The sequence below is a fragment of the Eufriesea mexicana genome, unplaced genomic scaffold, assembly GCF_001483705.2.
Source record: "Eufriesea mexicana isolate 0111107269 unplaced genomic scaffold, ASM148370v2 scaffold657, whole genome shotgun sequence".
NCBI lineage: Eukaryota > Metazoa > Arthropoda > Insecta > Hymenoptera > Apidae > Eufriesea > Eufriesea mexicana.
In genome coordinates, this window is record NW_016908821.1 from 1,038,894 (window position 1) to 1,065,608 (window position 26,715).

At 35.7% G+C, this 26,715-nt stretch overlaps 1 protein-coding gene across 4 annotated transcripts in view; it reads right to left on the reverse strand.

Moving 5' to 3' along the window:
- The window catches only part of Rab32 (RAS oncogene family member Rab32), a 54,516-nt gene that overhangs the window by 2,938 nt on the left and 24,863 nt on the right, over positions 1-26,715 (reverse strand). The window contains exons 1-3 of one of the 4 annotated variants that reach the window (XM_017898405.1): positions 10,000-10,588; positions 8,254-8,706; positions 5,667-6,229 (exon numbers count right to left, since the gene is read on the reverse strand). The exons of 1 other annotated variant lie outside the window; for it this stretch is intronic. In XM_017898405.1, coding sequence (XP_017753894.1) covers positions 5,667-6,229; positions 8,254-8,706; positions 10,000-10,339 — 1,356 coding nt within the window. In that variant the 5' untranslated portion in view covers positions 10,340-10,588. Of the gene's footprint in view, positions 1-1,697; positions 1,856-5,666; positions 6,230-8,253; positions 8,707-9,999; positions 10,589-26,715 lie in introns of those variants that run through there. 2 more of the 4 variants (XM_017898406.1, XM_017898408.1) reach the window with 2 other exon arrangements.

Below are 26,715 nucleotides of genomic sequence, written 5' to 3' on the forward strand. Positions count from 1 at the left end.
TTGAGAACTTCCCATTTACGCGAATTTTGATTAACTATAAAACTACAACGGCTATTGTTACGTAGAAAATAGATTGTGAGACGGTCGTGAAATATTTCTGGCAAACATTTCTGAGTCACTGATTCCCTCGGGTATACAAAGGATCATATACAAAATGGTATCCTTGTTGACTAATATGGATTTAGAATTAGTCATCCAAGGAGACAGGTAGAAAACCGTATAATAATAATTACAATTATTATTATTATTATTATAATTACATAATATAATAATTAAATAATAATTATATAATTACAATTATTATTATTATCCTTGATAGATTTTAATTCTCTAATAAATAGCGATAAAATAAATTTACTTCACTGTAAATAATTTTTTGACAAGTTTGGTATTTTTATTATCTTTTAGTCAAGAATTTTTAACTCTCAAAAATCACCTTTTATTGGGATCTTTATTCAAATTCTACGGATATTGTTATTATTTATTTATATACTTTTTTTTAATTTTATAGAATGGAGTTAAATTAATTGTTGTTTCTATAATGAGACTTCTATTTTTGGTTGTATACGTTTCCAGTGGAACTTGGAAAATATATAGGAATAATTTACTCAATCATCGAATCAATTAGATGATTATCGAATAATTAAGATTGTTTAGTGGCCAAAAAAAATTATTCGGGTCAAGTTATAATAAGCGACACTTATCTTAAATGCTTCCATTATTTTCCGTCTGCTACTCAGACGAATAATGCCCACTTTTATCGCTTTTCCCTCTCTTATCTTTGTTATGCAACTATATTGTTAGATATTTGACACAGTTATACCATAATCGTTACGTATACTCGATGCAAAATTAACATTTTGAGAGAGACGAAGTTGAAGCCGTGGAATTTTCTTTTATTTGATTACCGATAACCTCACTTTTGTTTGCTCGCAAGAGAGAAGATTATAATTCGCTGCAATGTTTTAATCCGAAATCCTGAAATTGATAATCGTTATAAATAAATCAATCGATGCTAGTACAGTGGTGTATCGATAAAATTATTTATAAACGAAGTGAAATTTTTAAAATAAAAAATTCTTATTTTAGACGAACAGGACTGTGGAAATTAAATATTAATTCTAATTCGAAATCGTTATCGATGAATTGATATATAATTTGCAACTTTGCAACAACGATTTTGCATTTTTACGACTCATTGTAAACTTCAACGACTTTGCTTATCTTATCGAATGACGAGAGAAAAAGAAAGCAATGATCAACGAATAACAAATGTGATGGAACTGTAACAAATGTAAAAACGATTTAACTACTGCATCTATTTTAATTTGCACGGACCAATTGCACACATTACATAATTTTTCCTTCTTTAATTTCGTTATACCAAAAAATCACATATAAAACAAAATAAACAGAGAAAAAGTATATAGGTATGTAATTTCTAGGTCACGTGGTATATTACAGAAAATAAAATTTCACAAATTTGTCGAAATTAACTTTACAGGAGATTGAATAATGTACCAAAAAACAAAATAGAACGTTGAACTAGTTCAAAGTAAAACCACAATCCAGAGTCTATAAAGAATATCATTTTAATCACTAAAAGGTTACCGACCGAACTCCCATGTTACCAGTAAAAAATCACGTGATCAACATAAACAAAACAGAAACGAAAAAATTTAAGAAGAAAAACCAACCCTGCACCATTTCCAGTTCTTAGGATTCACCTTCCACTCGGAAAAATTCAAAAGTCGCTGGTTCTTTCGTAATTTTTGCTCGACGTCCATATTGCACCTATTTCGGAAAATGCGCGCACCAGACTGACGTTCACGATCGCGACGTTCGTCTGATCTATCGAAACCTGGTCGAAAGCAACGTCCGTCGTTGCGAGCAGATCGAGAAGCACCACGTGAATGATTCACCGTCGATAATCTACTGGGAATGCAAATTGTCGTCTTAACACGCTGTTGACCGATCGTGAGTATCTTCGTATTTGCAATTATCCTGATTATCGACGTACGCAATTATAATGCAACTACAATATGATAAACATTTGCCTAAGTTATTTTTGTTTACTAGCTTCACGACGTTTCTTTAATTTTTATATTATTTCTCTACACTTTTGTCACTTTAATTGTAATTTTAATATTATTAAATTTTCTAGATGGTGATTAACGCTGAACTAGTGACATCTGGATATAGCATGCATGTATGTACACGTGCAAATAGATAGGTATATGTCACAACATTTCTACTTTAACGGAAGGCAGTATTAACATTGCCAGAAGCAGCTACACATGCTCAGTAATTGAAAACACAACAGATCGGAAATCAGCTATATTAACCTGTTCGACAGTTCTTTTGGAAATTGATTATACGTATGTACATATGCATGTTATCGCTTCTTAATTATTTACATTGTCACGTGAAACATTATGCTCTACACTCACGAACAAACGAAATTCTTCACAGTGATTAAAACTCGCGTGGAAATACATAACCTAACATCGAAGCGTAACAGAGAGAATCATCGTATACTCAGACGGAAAATAAAACGACAATCAGAAATATGATCCTTGTTACGTATGGTTACACGTACGGGGGATAATCCACCATAGAAAACACCGCACGAAGCCGTAACCATAAACTCAAGGGTAATAATAATAATCTGCTGTAAAGGTAGAAGCCGTAACGCTGCCGCGCGTATAATATTCTATAATACTATAACACCGCTATGGTGCGCTGTATTTAATGGCGGTTAAGCCTTGCTTAAAAAAATTACAAGCGGCATCTATGTGATATTCACGATTCCTTTGATATCTGTTAATTTGTTGACTTCACAGTAGCATATAATTTTTCGTTGCAAATTCTTTTATTTCTAATTACTATTTTTTACAGATTTATTTAAAATTATCTGTTGGAAAAGTATCATATTATTTAGTAGATGATAATTAAAATTTATTGACTTTATTAGATTTTATTTAAAAATGTTTTCATTCTTTTATAAAAAAATATTCCATATTTACATTCCTTTATATTTTCACTTAAATTGCTCAAAATACCTATAAGAGATAGATTGCTCATATGCTTATTCAGAATTGTAAATATTATCTTAAGATTGTGTCAATATTTAAAAAGTACTGAAACAGTAAAGTGTATAAATTTCAATTCCAATGGTTTCACAATATTCAGTCACTTTTGTATGTTGTTATATCTTTAGAGAAGATATCCTACAGAAGATATACTTCAAACTTAAAAACTTTTAGGTGTTTGCCAAGCAGTGATAATGCAATTGACTTTAAAAATTTTCCAGAAATAGTCATATAACATATATATTTTGATTCACAAGTCATTAAACAGTAATTTTTTAACAAAATTTTTCTAGTTTTTAGCAAAATATTTATTAAAATTTATAATAAAATTTTAGGCAATGTAAATATTTTATATATTATTATATTATAGTATAATATAAATTTAGCATTATAAACATTTAATAAATATAACATTAATAATTTTAAATATATTAAATATCTGATGACTTATGGACGGTAGTGTAAATTACCTTGCATAGGTAACGCGTCATAAACCTCGGCATAATATACAAAATAATATACTTTGAAATAGTCCAGATATTCTTAATTCAATTTTCCTAATCCTACTACTTTAAGACCATGCACAATTTATCAGTACTAAAAATATATAGGGAGGAATAGAATGATGCAATAATTCAAAAAGTGAGTAAAAAGTTAAAAAATATATCCAGGGCATACATTTATATATATTTTCATTTTACTATTTACAATCTCAAATTTAAAATTTCTTTCACTCACTATGCCCAGTTTGAGATCCAAAATACCCATCTCTCTCAATCTCCAGATCATATTACAAAATTCCCCTCATTTACTATATCTACAATTTCCAGTTTCAAATCCAAAATCCCCATCTCTCTTTATTTCCAGTTTCCATTATAAAATTTCAAATCCAAAATCTCCAGTTTCAAGTTACAAAATTCACTATTTCCAGTTCCCAATACAAAAAACTCTATATTCTTTTAATATAAAAATCCCTTTAAAAAATTCCACGTTTCATCCCATCCTACATCTGCAATCTTGAATATCAATAATCGAAAACCCGTCTATACATCTTTTGATCCTACTCCCTGGAAGACCTAACCTCGCTTACAGAAACACCCCTCGACTACCCAATAGCCCTTCTCCCCTCTCTAGCACAGACTCTATTAGGCTTCTCGATGATTCGTAGTAGGACAAGATAGAGGGCGCCACCGTCAAGATAGAGCATGCCAAACCACGTAACCCGAGAGCCCGTCTAACAGGGGTTAGCTCGTTGAAAAATACGCGGGACAAAAGCGTTGGAAGCAGGCTCGACGTATGAGAACCGCAAACCGGGACCGCAGAACGTTACGATTTCTGCATCATAGGGTTACACGCGACGTTTCTACGGACAAATAGAGATAAATAATCGTGGACAGTGTTTTGAAACTGTGGCGAGTGTCGATATCGAGAAAGGGAAACCTGATTATGCAAAGACAACGGGAATCGAAAGAAAAACAAGCTGCTCGACGGTGTCGATTTTCTTGCCTTCACTGAACTCGAAAGAAAGATTTCTTTTAGACGGTTGCTTCGAACGCGTTAGAGTCTCATTTATGAGGAATTGGGGCAGCTTATTCGAGAATAAAGGTAGTTCTACGATTTGTGAAACAGTGATTGTAAATGGGTATATAATCTCGAGGAGTCGATTGCGATTAGTATACATTTAATCTTTAGGTTTCCAAGGCGCACGTGGTGCGTCGTGTCCCGTAGGAGCCGCAAACGGTGCGTCATTGACCTCAAAGAGGTTAGGTTAGAAATATCCGAGTAAAATTATTAAAAAGTTTGATAATTGTAATTGAATATTAAATTGAAATATTGCATCAAATACATTTTTCTTATGAATGATATATTTTCATCTGGAAAAAAACATTCATATACGAGAGTATTTTGTTACTGTTTTAATTTATTTTTTTTGTTGGGGGGGGGGGGGGGATAGGGGAATCGATTCTTGTATATTATACGACTAACGAACTTGTTGGCAGAATATATAATTTTGTGAATAAAGTGGTAAAATGTATGATGACTATTAACAAGCAGGATCGAATGGAGCAAGTAGTACAACTTGGGATTTTTTCGACAAGTAGTAGAGGTCATTATATAACGTCAGGACGTCATTAATCAAACTTCACATTGCCAGTTAAGTATATAAACACTACTATTTGCATAATTAAAATCGCATAACACCCTTTTTTGCATCAGATTTGCTTCTACAACTCCAAAAAAAAAAGAAGATCAAAAGTGCAGTAGATAATTAAAAAGTCTACCCAAAGGGGCCCAAAAGAAAAAAAATTCACAACCAAACCTTCATAAGACCCAATAAAACTGTGGTGCCAAAAAACAGAGGTAAATAAAACAGTGCAAGGACAGAATAGAAGAAGCTGAAAAGAAAGTGCTATTGGAATGAAAGAGGTGAAAAGAGGAGCTAATAATCATCAGGGAAGGCCCAACTCGACAAAACAACAACCCCGGTTGAAAATAAAAAATAATAAAGAAATCTGAATTGAAAAGAACAGAATGGAGAAAGAAGCTACGGTGAGTGCACATGTGATTCCTCACCATGCTGTCCTGGCTGACGACCTTGCTCTTGTCCGCGATGTCGGCCAGCATGGGCCCCATGGTGTCCACGTAACTATCGTGCTTCCTGTCGTAGCTCTCGGTGTAATCCTCCTCGATACCGGCCAGGTAACCAACACCAGTTTCCTCGTCGAACGTGCCCTCGAACGTCGAAAACGTGTCGAACTTCTTCACGCTGATGTGCCTGGCCTTCTTCTTGGTCCCACCGTCCCAGTTGTCCTCGTTCCCCTGCCCCTTCTCTTCGTCGTCGACGGACACTGCGATCACCGTTTCCCTGGAATCCGAGTTTCGAGTACTCTCGAACAAACGACGCTGGAATATAGCCCGTTTCTCTTCCAGCAACGACAGCTTCCGTCTGACCTCGCGCGGCGAGGATTTCGATATGCCTGACTCGGATTCGGACTTGGTGTTCAACTTGGACTTCCTATACGAATCGTTCGAGAATGATTTCGAGGCCTTCTGCTCCGGCCATTTCGAGATGGCGTACGGAAGCGTGGAGCTGCACAGCGCTTCCGGCCGAGGAGACTTCTCAGCTGACTGGATATCTGCGCACGCAGACAACGGCACCAGGTTCATTCGCCGGATTTGTGAGGTGGAGTTCAATGGCGATTTGAGGTGATGATGATGATGATGATGATGATGATGATGATGATGATGATGATGATGATGATGATGATGACGCGTTGGTGATGGTCTTTGAGTATCGCGCCGATGGCATCTTCGAAGGCAGGTTGCAGGATGTTAATACCACCAGTGGTGGGGTTAAGTGTCCTGGGGTGGTGGAGTGCATGTTGAGTATTTGAGCTGGGTATGTATGTTTTGTAGAGTAATAGGGATGAAACGTTGAGATGAAAAGTTAGGGGTGTTGCTAGGTATTGTATGATTTTAAAATCGAATTAGTTGTTAATGGAATCGAATGTGAATTAGATATTATGTTGTTCTAAGTCTGAGGTTGAGTGCTTGGGCAAGTTGCTGAGCACTGAATCAGTGGGAAGTTGAATATGGGAATGTAAGTTCTTAATTATACGGAGTACCTAATTACTTTTACAATTACAATTAGTTGAGATTGTTCACTGGGGTTAAATAGAATGTTAATAAATTAAAATTGGTTATGTGTCGCATCTACTCGTGTGGAGTAAGTCGCTAATTAAGTAATCTGGGTGTTGCTGTTTCTTGAATGGTAGGATATTAAGTTGAGTTAATTAAGGTGTTGTTGCTCAGTGAACTAAGAATAATAAGATAACGAATCCCACTAAAGTTAATCCCTACTTGGACTTGAGTAGTTAAGTTAATTATTCTTAATATTAAGAGTGATTTATTGGATGAAAGCACGGTTTGAGTGGTGACGATGTTAAATGACAATGGTAAATTAAAAAATTAAATAAATAAAAATAATTCGTGATATAATTCGACAAATAGATCAATTTAATATTACGTTAAATAATACTGCTTGTACACACACACAAACACAAGCATACTATTATGTTATAATTAATTAGTTTAAATATAAAAAGCTAAGCAGAATTATTAAATATTAATTAAAACTCATCGAGCAAATTCGATATTAAATAACACTATGACAGATTAAGTTAAGTTCTTGATTTTTGAACTCGAATCAATAAATATATTAGTGTCTTTTATTTATAATATTTTGACGAATATAATGTTATCGCAAATGGTTTTGTTTACGAACAGCAGAGGTATTCATTGCAATCTCAATTATTACATTATGGTGATAAAGTGTCTGTTTACTACATTATATTCCAAATTGCGCAAGCATTAATTAAAATACGAATACCGTATTGAAATCCATCTATATTTAATTATTATCTATCAAAATTTAATTATTGCACTCCTCCACAAAATTGGCTAAAAAGCAATGATAAATATCAGTATCACTGAACTTTGCTTCGTTCAATTGTACAGAAAAATACGATTTATCATTGCAGAGAGACAGCAATATTTATTCCGATATAAGATAATCAATTCCATTCGTATTTCATAAATAAATAATCGTTTATAATTATCCATAATTATTCACCTGTACTCCTGCATCGAGCAAGGTGTAACAGATCATTAAATCGGTCAACAACCAATTAACATATTTATAAATAATAATTTTGATTCAGATTTACATGGTAACCAAATCACCCAACAAAATTTTCTTCAAAATAACTCGACAGAACGAAAACAAAAACTGAAAAACAATAAAATTTCTTCTACAACCGAGTAAGAGATCAAATATTTACTAATCATCTGCATTTTTCAGGAATGGAGCAAAAAGAGAAGGAAAGAAACAAGAATCAGACCCAGCCCAGTCAGTATATACAAAAATCCAACCACCATAAAGAGCCACCATAAGCCAGAGTCTCAAGAACCTGCGAATCTATCAACTACACCTGCACCCTAACCAATAGTGTAAGAAGTAACCTACAGTTTAGCCAACTACTGAAGACCCACTCAGCAAGAGAATAAAACCAAGTGAGACCAAGACAGGAGATTCAGAGAGAAAAAACAGAGAGCGAGAGAGAGAGAGAGAGAGAGAGAAAGAGAGAGAGGGATCGCTCACCGTACTGGGTCTTCGTGGAAAAGCTCCTGATGGTCAACGACGGCGACCTGCGCTGCACTACGGTCACGGTGCTCACCAGTTTCTCCGTCGGCTTCTCCGATTTCCTCGACTCTCCCTTCTCCCTGTCGGCGTCGTACGGGGCGTCCCGTCGCTCGTCGGCCTCGTAATCGTCGCGATGGCCAAGCCTCTCGGTCTCCTGCCCCTTCCTCGCGATCCTGGACGGGCTGTCCGAGAGACTAGGCGACTCCTGCGACGATTGGCTTTGGGACCGGCTGCTGTCACCACCTTCGGGCGTGTGTCTCGGCTCTTGTTCCGTCGACAGGCGAAATTTGTTCAAGCTCAGCTTGCGCACCAACGAGTGCGACTTCTTCTTCTTTTTCTTCAAGGTCGACGACGCAGCGCCGCCAGCCTTGCGCTCGTCCTCCTCCACCGGGCTCCGCTTGCGACCCGTTTCTGTCACGGGAGAGAGGATCTCCGGTCAGCGAGCAGATTTTCCGGGTTACAATGGGATTCCATGGGGGTTCAAGTCGGGTTGATGGTGGTTCGTTGATGGTGAGAGGTCGACGACTGATGTGGGTGGGTTGGATTGGTATGGGATGGTTCCTTAAGATTTGTAGATAGGGGATGGACGTGGTGAGTATAGTTGAGTAATTATAGTAGGTATAGTGGAGGCATAGTGGACTGAGATAGTACAAGTATTGTTGGTATAAGAAAGATAGCAGTTATAATGAATAGAGTGGATATAGGACTACCAAGTAGATAGCGATGGATTATTGAAATAAAATAATTTTAATTGCCGTGTTATATAATTTATTTCATTTCAATGAAGCAACGGAGATTTGAAGTGCTTGGAGATTTTCAAGAATCACCGATCGTTATGCAAATTGGCCCTAAGGGAACAAGATCAGAAATCCGTAATTAACTGGTTAGGTAGCTTTCGACGAAAGCCAAGATATTGTACAGCCATTAAGACGATTAACATCTCAGGCAATTCGTTTACAGATCCGAAGAAGTGTCCTATCGATCACTTTGCGTGTCAAGTACCATGGAGATTAAAACAAGTGCTTCTCACGAAACTATCTGCGTTGGATTGAACCTTTGCTGCTAAGCACGAGCCAATTTTTCTTTTTCCTTTTAGTAAAAGTAGAGTGAAATATGGAAACAATTTGCAGGAATATACAGACAGCGCAAATCATGAAACAAAACGAGAAAGTGTTCAAAGAATCACCTGACGAAGCCCTAAAACAACTCTACCAATCAGCAGTGATCCCAATACCAATTAGTTCACCCCTAAAGCAAATGTGGATCAGCGACAAATAAACCAAACTCATAAAACTACCCTCAGAAATATATTTGAAAAATCCTGGTCTATTATAGAACAGGAATAGAATTACTCATATAGGAAATGAGCAACTTCTGGAACAAGCACTGGAAGAAACATCAAGACCCACATTGATCCCACACCAATCGGTCTAACCTAAAAGTAACTGAATCTTAAGAGACAGAGATCCCTGTTCCTACAGGATGTTAATAATTTTCAGGATCATATCTGATCACACCAATTTGGAAGCGAGGTTTGCTATAGAACTGAACACAAGTTAGCCAAGTAAACTACAGAAGCACACATCCTGAGAGAACCTACCCCTGAAAGCAGCGAAAACCCAGAACAAAGAGAATAAAACAAAATGAACCGTGAGTGACCACAGGAATCCTTCTTGAACCCAACACCATATGCCAAGAATGAACCTTTTTCCTCGACATCCGGCTCAGGCTCGGCAGCCGGCTCGCCCGGCTGTCTGTCCTTCCTCCGAATTTTGAACAGTCCTCCCTCTTTGCGAAAGCTGCTCTTCAATGCGCCGAATCTGCCCCTCTTCTTGTCCTCGACGGCCGATGGATCGGTCGCCGCGACGCCCGTCGTCCCAGCGGCGTTGGTCACCGTGTCCAAGCTAGAACTGCTGTCGCCCACGGTCACGTACTCGCCGGAAGTGCTACACGCGAACCTGTTCCGCTCCTCTTCGGACGAGGAGCGCGCGATCACCGTGTCCGGCGAGCTTCCGCCCTCGTTTGCGCTCTCGTTCCGATCCATCCTCGGCAGAAGGGGGTTAGACAGAGCCGGTAGGAGTGGTACGAGTCGATTTCCCGACGTTTAACGATCCACAGCGACGATCCACGGATATTTTCTGTCTCACTCTGACAGACACGAGCCAGTCCACGGGCTGGCTTCCTACAGCCGACGCGGAAACCTTAGAACAGTCGTCTTTCTAGGTCCGATCAGGCCGACCACGGATAATCCGACACGTTTCCCCCTCCGTTTCCTCCTCTTTTTCCCTGCTACTTTGTTCCTACGATTGACAGAGCCAACTATGGGTAGCAACCAGGGAACGCCTTCAGCGTTCGACAGACCGATTCGAATGGAGATCTGTTGGTCACTCGGTGAAACGGAGAAGCCTGAGAGCTGGACGGGGTACGATTCGCGGTTGATTTCCTGACTATGGTGCCACCTCAGGCTCTTTCATGGATTATGGGGCAGTCTAAGAGGGGCTGCTGGCTCTGGCTGGACGCTTCGTGGCACTTGCAGGACGTTGGGTTTTGGTGGGAGATTGGGCATGACATTAGATGAGCGTTTCTTGGTATACCTATGTGCATTCGTAGGCTTTTCTGGGGGAATTATTGAATTCTCAGGATTCTTGTTAATTTTCATGAGCAAGATTGAAATTGGGGTACACGAATGATTGGAGGATACCAGCAGATTATTCTTATCCTGAAACAATGTTCAGAGGTATATTTTGATACATGGGATAGATAAAATTGAATAGACTTTTCTAAATTTTATTGAAGAGAATCGTCGTGTTATTACTCCAAATTATTGTCAGGTTTCTAGACTTTTAATCACATTTCAATGAAGTCAGATTGAGAATCTTCTGATGTAATATCTTTCAAATTTTGCCATCGAAGCTTCTATCTCCAGGCATGGGAAAGATACTTGAAAATATCTGTTCTTCCAAATGGAAGATTGATTGGTAGAATCTTGACCCCTTTCCCTATGTGAGAACTAAGGAACAAAGCACAAAAGATTTCATACAGAGGAATTAGAACTTCCCTGAACAGGTACTGGAATCATAAATTCAAGGATCTCCACTGAATCAGATCAAAGCTCTGTCAGTGCCTCTGAAAGAGAGAAAGAAAGTGAGAGTAAATTATCAACCGTTATTACGTCACGTTCTAATCCACTAAATCATCGAACCAGTCTTAACTCTATTAGATAAGCTTCGATTCTGCATACGCTCTACGTACAATTCCTTTCCTATATTCAAGTCTCAGTCGCAAGCGAAGGAAATTTCATTTCTGAAGGGGTTAACAGACCCACGACCCAGTCATCCAGCCAGGCCACGAAACGTCGACGGAACGCAACCTTCCTCGAATGTTCACCGGTGGAAGCCTTACAAGAATTCGATCGACCACCTAGATCATCCACCATCGTTCGCACGCACTGCCCCGTTTTACACGCGTGCGCAGAAGCGAGCACTACGCCGAGGGAACGAAACGGAGAAAGACGAGTTAAAGATCACCACTTGGAGAAATGAGAACGATACGACACGAGGAAAATCGAGAGACTCGATTCGCGACGTTACTAGCCGCATGCACGGAGTTGCACTAAAAAGCTCGCGTAAAAATGTCCCAAAGGAGGGCACAAGAGGAGGAGCATAATGGTACCCCTCCACTTGGCCGCGAGAACGCGTTTGTTCGCGCGTTAACCAGCCTCGAGACGAGTTTTCCGCGCTTCTTGATCCCCTGGACGAGGTATACGGATCTACGGTGCCGTGACAACACGTAGGCGTAACACGAGTGCCGCAGACTCAAAACAGGCCTAGTGTGCCGTGAGCCGCAAGGCCTCGTCATGCAAGTATCGTCCCCCCGTGCCTACTGTTCGGCTCCACCTCGACGAGCAAGTAGCACGTTACGTAAGTAGTCGGCTTGTAGAGGTGGGTGTTTTGGAAGATGCCTTGATCACTGATAATGCAGGTAGGACGGAGCTTCTTGGATGCTGGTAGGGGTTGCTTGGGTACAGGTGTGTTAGAAGTTTTAGCTCTTTACACTTTGAAAATTAATTGATAATGAGGTGGTGCTGAAATAGATGTCGAGAGAGTTCTTTGAAAGACTTAATAAAAGAGGGATCAATTTCCCTATTTAAATATTTGGCTTGAGGTTTTGTTACCTTGAAGTTTGTATCTTCACTGTAATTAATTTACAGTTTGTTTAAAGGTAAAGCTGTTAATATTTCTGGTGAAGGAATGTCTTTGCATATCTTTAAGAGAGATATTAGGGTTATTTGTTTTACTAGGTTTAGAATTTCCCTTGAGAGGGGACAGAGCTGAGTGCAAAGGGTTAACAAACGATTTGTTTGCTGTTAAAGTTCTAAGGTAAATACTGTGGGGTTCACCACGAGCCTGTTACAAGGAAATCTCATGTTCTTCTTACATTGTGGTCAGATCCTATAGGAACAGAACCCTGTTCGTTGGGCTACTAGGGTTACCCTATCTCTTTCTTTTTATCAAATAATATTTCTTCCTGTATTTAATAGTCTCACAAGTTTAATATTTTGTGAACACATTTGATATTTAGAAACTTCTGTTCTCAATGATTTTTACCTGCCAATTTCTAATTTGTTAACAAATAGATAATGAGGGAACTGATCATTAGTGGAATTGATATAAATAGATGAGAAATTTTACCTTGAATACATATTCATTAGAATTTTACTTTTCTTCTTTTGTTCAAGGTTCCTATATTAGAGTTAGTGAAGATTGTTTTGAAGAACTCTGAAGGCTTTCATCGCCAGTTGAGATAATAGGAAGAGTAAATATATATATCATATTGCATATAAGAGTGGTATTGTGCTGATCAAGCAGAATATCTTCTCTTGTATCTGTGATCTGGTGTCAAGCATTATAAACTTAACACCCGAGTACTAAAAATACAGTAATTGCTGTTTCTTTCAGAATTCTACTTTAATTATCTTAAATATTTTTTTTAAATCTCGTAAATTTTTTTTTTCAACTTCAGACGATGACCAATAGTTTCATACGTGGAACAATAGTTCTTTTTGTTTAATGCAGAAATACCGAGACGATAATAGTCATCTTATGCAGAGCAGCATCTTGCAGCCACTTTTCATGCACTAGTTACGTGTCGCCGAATGTGTAGTCCACTGGTAATTCCCTAATTAATTAATAGCGCTCGGGGACGATCTGGTGATAAAGTTCACAGTTCAATTACTGACAAAATAAACGTCTTAATGGATAAAGATTAGAGTCGATTTTTCTTCGCGTAATCTTAATTGACAAACACACTCCAGCTTCCTATCGATTAACCATAGACGTCGCTTATTTTCCTAGGTGATTTATGATCCCATCATATGCTACCAGGTACAGAATAATATTTTTCCATCACCTCCTCTTTTCTTCTGTTTAAAAAATATTTATTAATAAAAATAACTTATTCCGGTTAAATTAAAAATGTAGAAATCTCGATTTATGTTTTAAGTTTCAAATTCTACAAGTGACATATAACCTCTAATTCTTAATACCTCAAAACATCCGGTTATCCAGCACAAAATGTCATTTAACCTATAAACAGATCGCTTACAATTAATTTCACGTGTCAATGGTAGATTAAATCTGACGTAGGCAGAGAACTCGACACTTCGATACCCAACATCTGAAGAATAGTTTACGTACGCGATGATCACGAGATCACAGATAACGGATCCTCCGTGAATCTGAGGAATTTGCGGGTTGCATAAGTTTCCAAGCGTGCCACATACCGTTGCATACCCTCTCACCACTCTTATGTAAACTATCCTTAAACACAACCAATGTAATACGATGATATACACGCTATTAGTGGAATAAATCGTAAGTTTCTAGCGATAATCGCTGAAAGTCGCGGTCGTTTGTCGACATTTTCGTGATAATTACATGTGACATGTAATAAAACACTTAACCTATTAATTAGAAACAAGAGAGAGTCGCCATCTGAATTGGTCGTATTTTGGGTACTATGGTTCATTTACCCAGAGATCTCTCATCCTTTTATGCACTGTTATACCAGCAGCTATGATGTAATAAGATCATAATATCGATTAGGAATATCGAACGTTTTACCTTAAGACGGTAACAACCAAATTTTCAGTTAAGAAGTGTACCCCGGTTCCTAGTGGAAAACGTAGAATGCTGCAAGCAACACTAGGTGTCACTGTATTAATGGTCGCTGCTGCTTAGTGCTTCGATGCTCACACAATGCAACAGTTATGTACTATGCGAATTGTTGAACAGATACAAAATCGAAAAATGGTTTTATTCCAAAATTTATTAATAGGACACAATTTAGTGCCTGGTTATTATCAAGTGCTTTAGTTAACGAATTATAGTGGACTGTAAGTAATCACTGAGAGGTTAGAAAATATGAACTTGTGAATCGACAAATCGACAACTAAATTATGAAGAGCTATTAAAAGATACAAAAAGAATGTGGATTTATTGAAAGCTAGAAGTTTAAGTATGGATTGCATTCTAAAGTATAAAATGTATAAGCATGGTTATTAATAAATTTTATTTCCAGTAAAACCTCAGACAATGCAAGTTTCAAGAGTTCAGCTATTTTATTCATGACGACTCGATATATGCATGAATTAAATACAGTAAAAAATCAAATAGATTTAAATATTTATTCTGTCATCTATGTCTCCGAAATTATATAATGATTTCGTAAAAACAGCATTACAAAAAAGGATACGAGATTCAGTCAAGGCAGTCTTGCAATCCTGTTATCCTGCTTTCTCGATTCAAGTTGCAAACGTAATTAACCTTATCGTACAGTGATATATATAGTCTATGTAAGTACAATTCTCTTGATTTGAACAGAGACCAATGACGATCGTGCATCATGTAGCTTTTAAGGACGACCTCGACACCTATAATTCCATCATATACCGTCGTTCATGTGGGGTGCTTTATGTAAGATACTGGTTTATCCATGATCGTGATAAATTTGAACGACCTCCATAGTTCTAGCGCCATATATGTATATCCTGTAAGCTTCTTCTTTCAAAGCAAATTCCTCACATTTCCTGGGACTCGATTTATAAATAAAAAAAGGTATTGGAATTTTAATAATAATTTATATTTATTTTCTACATCTCTATTTACATAGTTACAAATGTCATTAAGATGGCAAGCTATTAATAATATACGGACCTAATAAATTATATACTATTTTACAATAATCAGCACAAAAGATGGCTATACACTTTTAATATTATACTAAATTTAATACCAATTTAATACTAAATTTAACACAAAATTTTATACTAATTTTAATTTTACAATTTTCTGAGTTATTAATTTTATAATATTTTCTTTTCTTTTCAGCAAAAGTGAAATAGTCATAATCTATTAATACCCAGGAATCCTAGTCATAGCGTAGAGTATTTTACAATTGAAATCGAATTCAGAGGAACATGGCGCGTTTCGAGATTATTATGTTAATTTTCCATGTCCCTTTTCATCGTACACTTATTGTTACGTGATCAGTTTGCTTATTGTGCGTCGCAATTGCTAGCAGACCTACCGATTTACCATTTGATTAATCAACTTGCCCGTGGCGTTGGAAGAAATCTTTGTTTCTACGTAGGAATACGATTTTTCATTTTTTATTCTGGCAAATCGTAAGCAGAATTTCTTGTTTTCCGAGCAGAGAAGGGATTAATATTTCTGTAGCTTTTTACACATGGAATTACGTTCACGTGGCGTGTTGCTCAACAAGGCAAATTAAAACTGTACTTCAACAGCTGGAGAAAAAAAAGGCAGCGCGTGATTAAATCGTAAATTATAATTTTTAATTTCGTCATATAATCTCTGTTGCTCTTCCAACCACTTCCATCTTCATGGAATAACGAAGTCACTACTTAAATATGTGGAAAAAATCGAGAGATTCACGGCGTCTAAAAATTAACAATGGTTGAAAAAAATAAAATTCTTTTCTAGAGTGTTTAATAATTTTTTATCGCAATTAAATAAGAAATAATTTTTTCAGATACCACAGTTCTTTTCGAAATAAAAATCGTTTTCTTGCAAATTATGTTCGGCAGAAAATATCTTCGTCAAATTAAAGAATTATTTCACTGAATACTAGGCACAAAAATATCAGGGAGGTTAGGTATTGCAGACATTGATCTAGAAGCATTTTCGACAGCTGATTTATCGTTAAGGAAGAAGGCTTGAAAACCAACGTGCGTGAAATGAACAGAAGAATCTTCACGGAACTACGATCGCCCGCGGGAGAACGATCGATGGATCGCGGTGATTGTAGTACGCCCCATTAATTCGTTACGTTATGTTGGACAGAAAAAGCGTTTCGACCCTGGCAATGTTAATTGGACAGTGCGCCGGCATAATTACTAATTTCCACCCATTCGAGAAAACACATTTCCCTTTCTTAATGCAAACCTTGTTTTCCATCCATAAAAATTATAATTCTTATCAATTTCTTTTTAATTTAAGATTTGTAATTTTAAATAGATTTAAAATCTATGTTTCTATTTTAATTCCTAATTATATTTTTTATAAATTATAAATTATATTTTCTTTCAATGTTAGTGTGTAAATTATAATCGATAGTTTTATTAAATTTTTTTCTTTAGAATTGTAGTTAAAAAATTCTTTGTTTATGATGTAATACCTTTTTGATAAAGAAAGTGTTATATTTTAATTCAAATTTGGTGTCACCATCGAGTAATCGTATAGAAGTTAGAGATTAAGGAACCTAGATCTACCTAAATCGATTAGGTTTTAGTACCTTTGGAACCCTGACCTAAAGAAATCTCTGATCTAGTTTTGCATGTCTCACGAAACTACGAAAACTACTACAATGCATCGCGCCTGCAATCACTCTACCATTTGCCTCGGTGCAACCTAACCTATAATGCTTCGAAATTATGTCCCAAGAAACCTACTTTATTATCCTTACAAAATTACAGCTGCTTTGCAATTTTGCACCGAATTTTAAGTTTTCTATAAAATTATTTCTATTAAGTTATTTTTAAGATCTCCTTTAAAAGTTACTTTATACATCTCTATAGTTCGCACCTAGTAACCATACAATTTTTCTTATTGAAATTTCTTTCTGCACATTCCACATAGAAAAGAAAGAAGTAAATAAATTTATTAATAAATTATCACTGGAGTATTTTCAGCAAATAAAGGTAGTAATAATAATAAAAATAATTTTCGAAACCAGTTTAAATATAATTCAGAATAGAATTACCTCACGATAGAAATGCTAGGGAATTTTTCCGGGAAAGGGAGCAGAGTGCAATTGTGAATTAACGAGGATTAATGCTTGCAGGCATATGTACACTCCGTAAATTTATTTAATGTATCATGCATATTAGAATGTGTACGTAATATTCCGAAAGCTAGAAAAAGAGTAAAAACTATGCAATTCTGTATGTTGCTTTCACTAAATTCCTGTTAAAAACAGCAACCATATAAAGAATAACAACAGTATATTTTTTCGTAAATAAATTGTTTTAATACGAAGGACAGTTGACAAAAAGAAAATACAAATTTTTAATTACAAGTTTAATTGAAAAATCTCGTTATAATAAAAATTATAGGAAGCTATGAAATACTGTATATACATATTATACATACTATAAAATAAGATATAAAAAGTATAAAATAAAATAAGTGGTAACGATCAACGTTCGCACCCTCACCGCTAGATGGAAAACGGAGGTTCGTGGTTTCTCGCAAGTACTCAGTGAATCCTTGACTGCAATAAATATATGTTCTTAAAAAAGATAATAGTGATTTAAAAAATGAAAAAAGAATCTCAGTGTCTTTAGATTGCTCTAGTAATAAATTTCTCTTTTATCAAGTAATATTAGAAAGCAAGTAAAAAGGCGCTACTGAAAAAGAAGTTTACTTATACTGGAACTTATTTATGTTGGAGGTGTTTATGTAATTTTAATATCCGGTTGCATATCTGCCACGCAATGGCAAATAAAATTACGTAAGAGGCCAGATAACGTTATCAAATAGATTGAATTAAGGTAGCAAAAGGAATTAGAGAAAGATTCGTGAGATTTCGTTAATCACGCGATACTAGATCAATACTAATTTAATAATAAGACTACGAGAATCAGCTCCCAACAGCATTCACGAGGGAAAATAAACGCAGAGAAACAACTCTAATGAAAAAACGCATCTCTGAAAAGCGGGGTGACTCTTTTTCAAAAATATTCACCAATTAAGATTCTCGAACAAATTATTTGCAAATCGTTCTAAATTTCGATTCCTTGATCTTGCAAATTAAAAAATCTAGATACTACCAAACATTATAACCTAATCTAATTTAACCTAACCTAATTTAATATTAGAATTTATGTGTTATCCACGTAAGTATAAAAGAATTTTAATTCCCATAATTAATATAGCCCAAAATAAATTTATTTTTAATATTAATATATAAATCTTCATTAGGAAAGGAAGGAAAGTGAAAACTCGCATTCTCTCGACCACAATGGAGATTCGCCTATTCGTGGCTCGACAACAACCAAGAGAGAAAGAGAAAGAGAAATTGTTCACGGTGAAAGCTCGGCTAAAAGGTCGACAGTAAGCCAAATTACAGCATGCAGCCTCGTTGCTTCGAAGGGGAGAATCCCATGAATATCTGAGGCTGTTGACTGACAAGACGTCCTACAAGTTCTGTCTCGTTATTCTACGCCACTGCCCTTTTCTCCAGAATCACGCACCCTTATATAACTTCGAATAAAAATTATCGTTTTGAAATAAATATATATATTTATTAGTATATATTTACATTCATTTAGTATATATTAGTATCTATTTATTTAGTATGTATATATACTAAAATTTATGTACTAAAATAATATAATATAATATATATACTAAAATAATGGCTATAGTACATATATATATAGCCGTCTTTACAGTACTATAGCCATTAGATTAATCTATCCGTTTATCTAAATTCTATAGTAAATATATGGTGATCAATGGATACACCAATTATTGCTGGAAATATTAAGAATTAACAATACAGTATTGAATATACACACCTGCACAGTACTATAGTCATTGGATTAATCTATTCACTGACCATGTAAATTAATATATTAAGATATATTATATTATATACATATATATACCATTATCATAATTATTAATACTTTGTTGACCGACAATTTTACACAGAAACTATGCCATGTCACCGGCCATTATTTTGTAATCCAATCCTCAAAATCACTTTCACACGCAATGTTCCATATCATGGAACATTAGGTTTCATAAATTGAAATAGATAATGCAAGTGCAACGACGAGTTAACTCGTCACCGGTCAACAATGTGCTATTATGAATCATAAATAAAATTATAAATTTCGAAACCACTTTCCCGTGGTGATTTGTTAATATTTAACTTAAATTAATGCGAATAGAAAAGTAATTTATGAATTCATAATGGATAGAGGGGAAAATAATTTTTCCATTGTTCGAAATTTTCTCCGGGTTATTTATGTTCTGTTAATTAATAATTGCAGTGATAAATATGCGAAAGGACTGGTAAAGGAAGATGGAAATTGTAGCGGAAAGAGATGTCAAATTGTCAGTGGTTACGAAATAAATTACACTGTTTCCGGCGCTCTCCGGCCATGCCTCTAAATCTAATTATTTTCGCTCGGTTCCGTCAAGGAAGATTCTCTCACGGCGATAGGAAGTCGGAGAAAGTGCAATAACTCGGTCTTAGAGAGCGCAGCTACGATTCATGTCTTCTCACGTATCGTCTCGATGGGATCAAGTTTACCGTGGTATTCTGTTCTATTATTTTTTGCCTAACACCGTCGCTATACTAATCACTTAATTATCGAGCATCTTTTTAATTGCTAGTAACCAGTGATAGTATTATTAAATAATCTTGTTTTACATTACGAGTAATACTAATGTTATTATTAAATAAAAGGTTTATTAAATTACTAATAATTGGAATAATAAATTCTTCTCAATAGTAATTACAAAATTAATTTAATTAAAAAGTAATATTACTATTAGGATAAAAATTGGAAATTAATATTTTCAATAAAATTCGAAACCCCATTGGAAGCTACTTCTATTACTAATTATTAGCATATTACAGTATTAAAAGTCAGTGTTCCATTGTTGTAAAATACTGCCAGTAGATAACATCAAGATTAGTCAAACAATTTAAATATTTTATAAATTCTATAATTTTGTATTTCAAGAATTGTTTGGTAATAAGCTGATGTATGTGAAAACGAGTATACTCGTCGATAATCTGCAATGATTGCAGATTAGATCGAGTATACTATGACTAATAGTGGGTTAATCCAGAGGACGGAAGTAAAATGGAGCAGGTTACATTTGGTCTTACATAAATGATTCGATCATGGTAGTTATGTAAAGAATTGTGTTCACAGCGAAAAATAAAAGATATTACCAGGTGGACATGTAAGAAACGATTAGGAATCGCTTTACTCGTTGATTAATTAGCTGTATTAGTCTTGGATGATAATTGACGTTGACATACGTGAAATCATCTGTATTTCCAGTCGAGTGATGATTTAGGAAGGAAATCATAGCTTAGAGAAGATTTATCATTTGAAGAATGATGATGATACTTTGTACATTTGTTTCAGTTAATCAGAATGAGTCACTGACAGTCGTGAATAAATTACAGAATTAATTTTGCCTTGCAAAATTCTTCATAATTTTCACAATGGTAATTTCTTTCACAGCCAATAGAAACAGGTAACTAGAATCCAATACGCTATACCTCCAATAATTCAAGATTCGAAAATTCAAATCTTCTCCTGAGGCAATGCACAGAATCAGATACAGGATTACATTAGAAAATAATAGGAGTAGCAAAAGAAGCCTACCTTTTTCGTTTTGGCAGCCTGTTGCTTAGGGTTCTCGCTGAAGTTCATATTCAGATCGACGTAAAGATAGTTATTGTGCAACAGCTGCGGAGGTGGCTCCATCGGGGGTGGATTTGCCTCCCTTTTGTGTCTCAAACGCCTCTCTGTCCTGTCTTGCCTGGTACGAAGAACCAGCACCACATTCCGATCCAACATTTCCCGATGAAGAGGATCACGTTGGGGTAATACTAAGCTGGGTTCTAATACTTCCGGTATCGAGTTTATCTTCATGTCCAAGTCGTGAAACTGCTCAACTTTTGATAATTTTCGCCTTTCACGTGGATACCTTTTAATCAGCCTCTGTGTTAGCACAATGTCACGAATATTATATTTCCAGTTATAAGTACTATACTTGTAGAACTTGTGTACACTCGGTGAGATCCTAATTAGATTTTGCTAAACCAAGAAATTTTCTCTGATAGAAATTTTGGATGGATTTTTCCAGCAGGATCTCATATCATTGTTCAATGTCTGTTGTATTAACATTCTCCTTCTGAACACGATTCTTCCAGTTCAACACTACCACTTCAATCCAAAAACTCAATTTATAGCAATACAATAATTAACACATCCATTACAGAAAGTAATGGGTCGAGATACTCACGAACAATTTTCCAAATGAAAACTCACAGAATCTTCACTGCATTTTCTTCGTCACCAAAAGTCATCGACTCATCGAAGAGTTCTCTAATTCAATTAGATACATTAAAAATATTAAATATCGCGTAGGTATACTATAGCCATTAGATTAATCTATCCGTTTATCTAAATTCTATAGTAAATATATGGTGATCAATGGATACACCAATTATTGCTGGAAATATTAAGAATTAACAATACAGTATTGAATATACACACCTGCACAGTACTATAGTCATTGGATTAATCTATTCACTGACCATGTAAATTAATATATTAAGATATATTATATTATATACATATATATACCATTATCATAATTATTAATACTTTGTTGACCGACAATTTTACACAGAAACTATGCCATGTCACCGGCCATTATTTTGTAATCCAATCCTCAAAATCACTTTCACACGCAATGTTCCATATCATGGAACATTAGGTTTCATAAATTGAAATAGATAATGCAAGTGCAACGACGAGTTAACTCGTCACCGGTCAACAATGTGCTATTATGAATCATAAATAAAATTATAAATTTCGAAACCACTTTCCCGTGGTGATTTGTTAATATTTAACTTAAATTAATGCGAATAGAAAAGTAATTTATGAATTCATAATGGATAGAGGGGAAAATAATTTTTCCATTGTTCGAAATTTTCTCCGGGTTATTTATGTTCTGTTAATTAATAATTGCAGTGATAAATATGCGAAAGGACTGGTAAAGGAAGATGGAAATTGTAGCGGAAAGAGATGTCAAATTGTCAGTGGTTACGAAATAAATTACACTGTTTCCGGCGCTCTCCGGCCATGCCTCTAAATCTAATTATTTTCGCTCGGTTCCGTCAAGGAAGATTCTCTCACGGCGATAGGAAGTCGGAGAAAGTGCAATAACTCGGTCTTAGAGAGCGCAGCTACGATTCATGTCTTCTCACGTATCGTCTCGATGGGATCAAGTTTACCGTGGTATTCTGTTCTATTATTTTTTGCCTAACACCGTCGCTATACTAATCACTTAATTATCGAGCATCTTTTTAATTGCTAGTAACCAGTGATAGTATTATTAAATAATCTTGTTTTACATTACGAGTAATACTAATGTTATTATTAAATAAAAGGTTTATTAAATTACTAATAATTGGAATAATAAATTCTTCTCAATAGTAATTACAAAATTAATTTAATTAAAAAGTAATATTACTATTAGGATAAAAATTGGAAATTAATATTTTCAATAAAATTCGAAACCCCATTGGAAGCTACTTCTATTACTAATTATTAGCATATTACAGTATTAAAAGTCAGTGTTCCATTGTTGTAAAATACTGCCAGTAGATAACATCAAGATTAGTCAAACAATTTAAATATTTTATAAATTCTATAATTTTGTATTTCAAGAATTGTTTGGTAATAAGCTGATGTATGTGAAAACGAGTATACTCGTCGATAATCTGCAATGATTGCAGATTAGATCGAGTATACTATGACTAATAGTGGGTTAATCCAGAGGACGGAAGTAAAATGGAGCAGGTTACATTTGGTCTTACATAAATGATTCGATCATGGTAGTTATGTAAAGAATTGTGTTCACAGCGAAAAATAAAAGATATTACCAGGTGGACATGTAAGAAACGATTAGGAATCGCTTTACTCGTTGATTAATTAGCTGTATTAGTCTTGGATGATAATTGACGTTGACATACGTGAAATCATCTGTATTTCCAGTCGAGTGATGATTTAGGAAGGAAATCATAGCTTAGAGAAGATTTATCATTTGAAGAATGATGATGATACTTTGTACATTTGTTTCAGTTAATCAGAATGAGTCACTGACAGTCGTGAATAAATTACAGAATTAATTTTGCCTTGCAAAATTCTTCATAATTTTCACAATGGTAATTTCTTTCACAGCCAATAGAAACAGGTAACTAGAATCCAATACGCTATACCTCCAATAATTCAAGATTCGAAAATTCAAATCTTCTCCTGAGGCAATGCACAGAATCAGATACAGGATTACATTAGAAAATAATAGGAGTAGCAAAAGAAGCCTACCTTTTTCGTTTTGGCAGCCTGTTGCTTAGGGTTCTCGCTGAAGTTCATATTCAGATCGACGTAAAGATAGTTATTGTGCAACAGCTGCGGAGGTGGCTCCATCGGGGGTGGATTTGCCTCCCTTTTGTGTCTCAAACGCCTCTCTGTCCTGTCTTGCCTGGTACGAAGAACCAGCACCACATTCCGATCCAACATTTCCCGATGAAGAGGATCACGTTGGGGTAATACTAAGCTGGGTTCTAATACTTCCGGTATCGAGTTTATCTTCATGTCCAAGTCGTGAAACTGCTCAACTTTTGATAATTTTCGCCTTTCACGTGGATACCTTTTAATCAGCCTCTGTGTTAGCACAATGTCACGAATATTATATTTCCAGTTATAAGTACTATACTTGTAGAACTTGTGTACACTCGGTGAGATCCTAATTAGATTTTGCTAAACCAAGAAATTTTCTCTGATAGAAATTTTGGATGGATTTTTCCAGCAGGATCTCATATCATTGTTCAATGTCTGTTGTATTAACATTCTCCTTCTGAACACGATTCTTCCAGTTCAACACTACCACTTCAATCCAAAAACTCAATTTATAGCAATACAATAATTAACACATCCATTACAGAAAGTAATGGGTCGAGATACTCACGAACAATTTTCCAAATGAAAACTCACAGAATCTTCACTGCATTTTCTTCGTCACCAAAAGTCATCGACTCATCGAAGAGTTCTCTAATTCAATTAGATACATTAAAAATATTAAATATCGCGTAGGTACACAAATCGTCTATTCGAGACATAATTTATTGAATGAAATTCTAAGATGTAATAACTGCTCATTCATTTTCAGGTTCCAGTTCATGGTGGAAAAGGCTGGATCCGTCTGGAGAGAAAGAAGAGGCAAAGGAAAACAGAAGAACGTACAAGTAGCGTGAATTTGTGAAACGATCGCGTGGAATATGCGCCACTCGGGCACAAAGTCCCAGCATTTATTGGTCCGGGGTTAGCCTGTGACGTTATCATCGTCGACGCGTTATCGGTTGTCCACGATGGAAAAAATGATGATGCTTAGGCGCCGTGCAGCCAAGATTGTTTTTTAATGCGCACAGAATGAGTCGCGCACGGTTTGGTCGCGTGGCGACCGCCTTCTTGATTAGCTCCATATATTTTGATTCTTAAGAGAAATATTGGATAGAGATTATTTGAAGTTCTGAAGCTTCAATTTTTGTGATCTATAACAGGTGTTTCTTAAGGTCCTGAAAAAGGTCCTTTTTATAAAATTTTAAGGAATTATTTGAAATACATACTGTGTTATGAATTAATTTTTAATTTTTAGTTTATAGAAGGTTAATTGGTGTGCTAGAGTCTGATGAAATTTTCAAGGAATTTACTGGAACTGTAAAGGTATTCCCTTCTTCTGAATTTTGGTGGAGTTTAGTGAAGGTATGTTGGAATTCTGAGTTCCAAATTTTGATGGAATTTCACAATCCTGAGTTCTAAAAAAGATAATAAATTTTGGGGTTTATGATAACAGACTCACCAGGGAATAAATATTTGCAAAGGACCAACTGGATTATCAGAATAAAGAAGCTTGAATTCTGTTATATGCTAATAAAGGAAGTAAAACAGCAATCATTTTATACTTCTAGCCAATAGGAGAAAAACATGAGAAAAAGAAAAGAAAGAAAAGATCTGCTGGCTATATTTTAGTCTCACTCACATACTCGAAATAATCCTGAAAGTGCCTCGACGCATCTGACGAACCTTTGGACGCTTAAAACCCCTGTAGCTTAAAAGCTCTCTTCCCCAAGGGAAGTTGTACAGACGAACGCAGTAACTTTTTCATTCCTATAACCAATTTAATCTCTATTATCAAGGGACCATAAAAATTCAATACCGCAATTTCAGTGAGAGAACTCCATCGGACAATTTTGTTCTTTGACAAGAACAACTTCTATTTTAACATGGCACCACCCGTGAGGTTGAAGTCCTCAGAAATCTTTGATGCAGATACAAGCATAAAATACAAATAATATTGGTACAGAAATTTATTAACTTTTCATTATAGAATGAAAAAGAAATATTACCATATGTATATAAGCTATAAAATATTAATTATTCTATTTAATATCTTCTTCATAGTATTTCAAAGCCAACAATTGAAGATAATATTAAGAAAGATTCAATAGTTTACATATTGTTGCAATTTGTTTATTTGCGCATAATGGCGGTTTATATCGATAACCAACTTCACTGCAGTGAAAGGATGAATGCTGGAAATGTAACCAGTACACGCTACAATACCTGCTGCACGTATACACAAAATAATTTCTACATTTTAAACCATCTGATTATATCATTTCAAATTTCATCACAAATTTCTTTTTCGAGTCTTGAGAATCTATCAACGTTGAACATCGACACAGATCACGTTTCGTGTCAGATTACTTTTGACCCAGTTTCATAGTGCGTTCCACGCGAACATGTCGAATAGATTTATTAACCATCGCAACGGTTCATTGCAACGAATATCGATTGCAGTCCCATGTACCAGAAGCCTTACGCGTTCCCCTTTTACCTGTGTCATCCATACGCAGACGATTGCACCGTTTCAACTCGACAAATCGCCTGGTCGATTGAGACACGAGCTTAACGTCGACAAAAAGTATCGATATTCAGCATAGAAAACACTCGAGTATTTCACGAGCGCCGGCACCTGATTGGTTTTCGCCTTCCCTCGCTTCCCGTGATCGGAA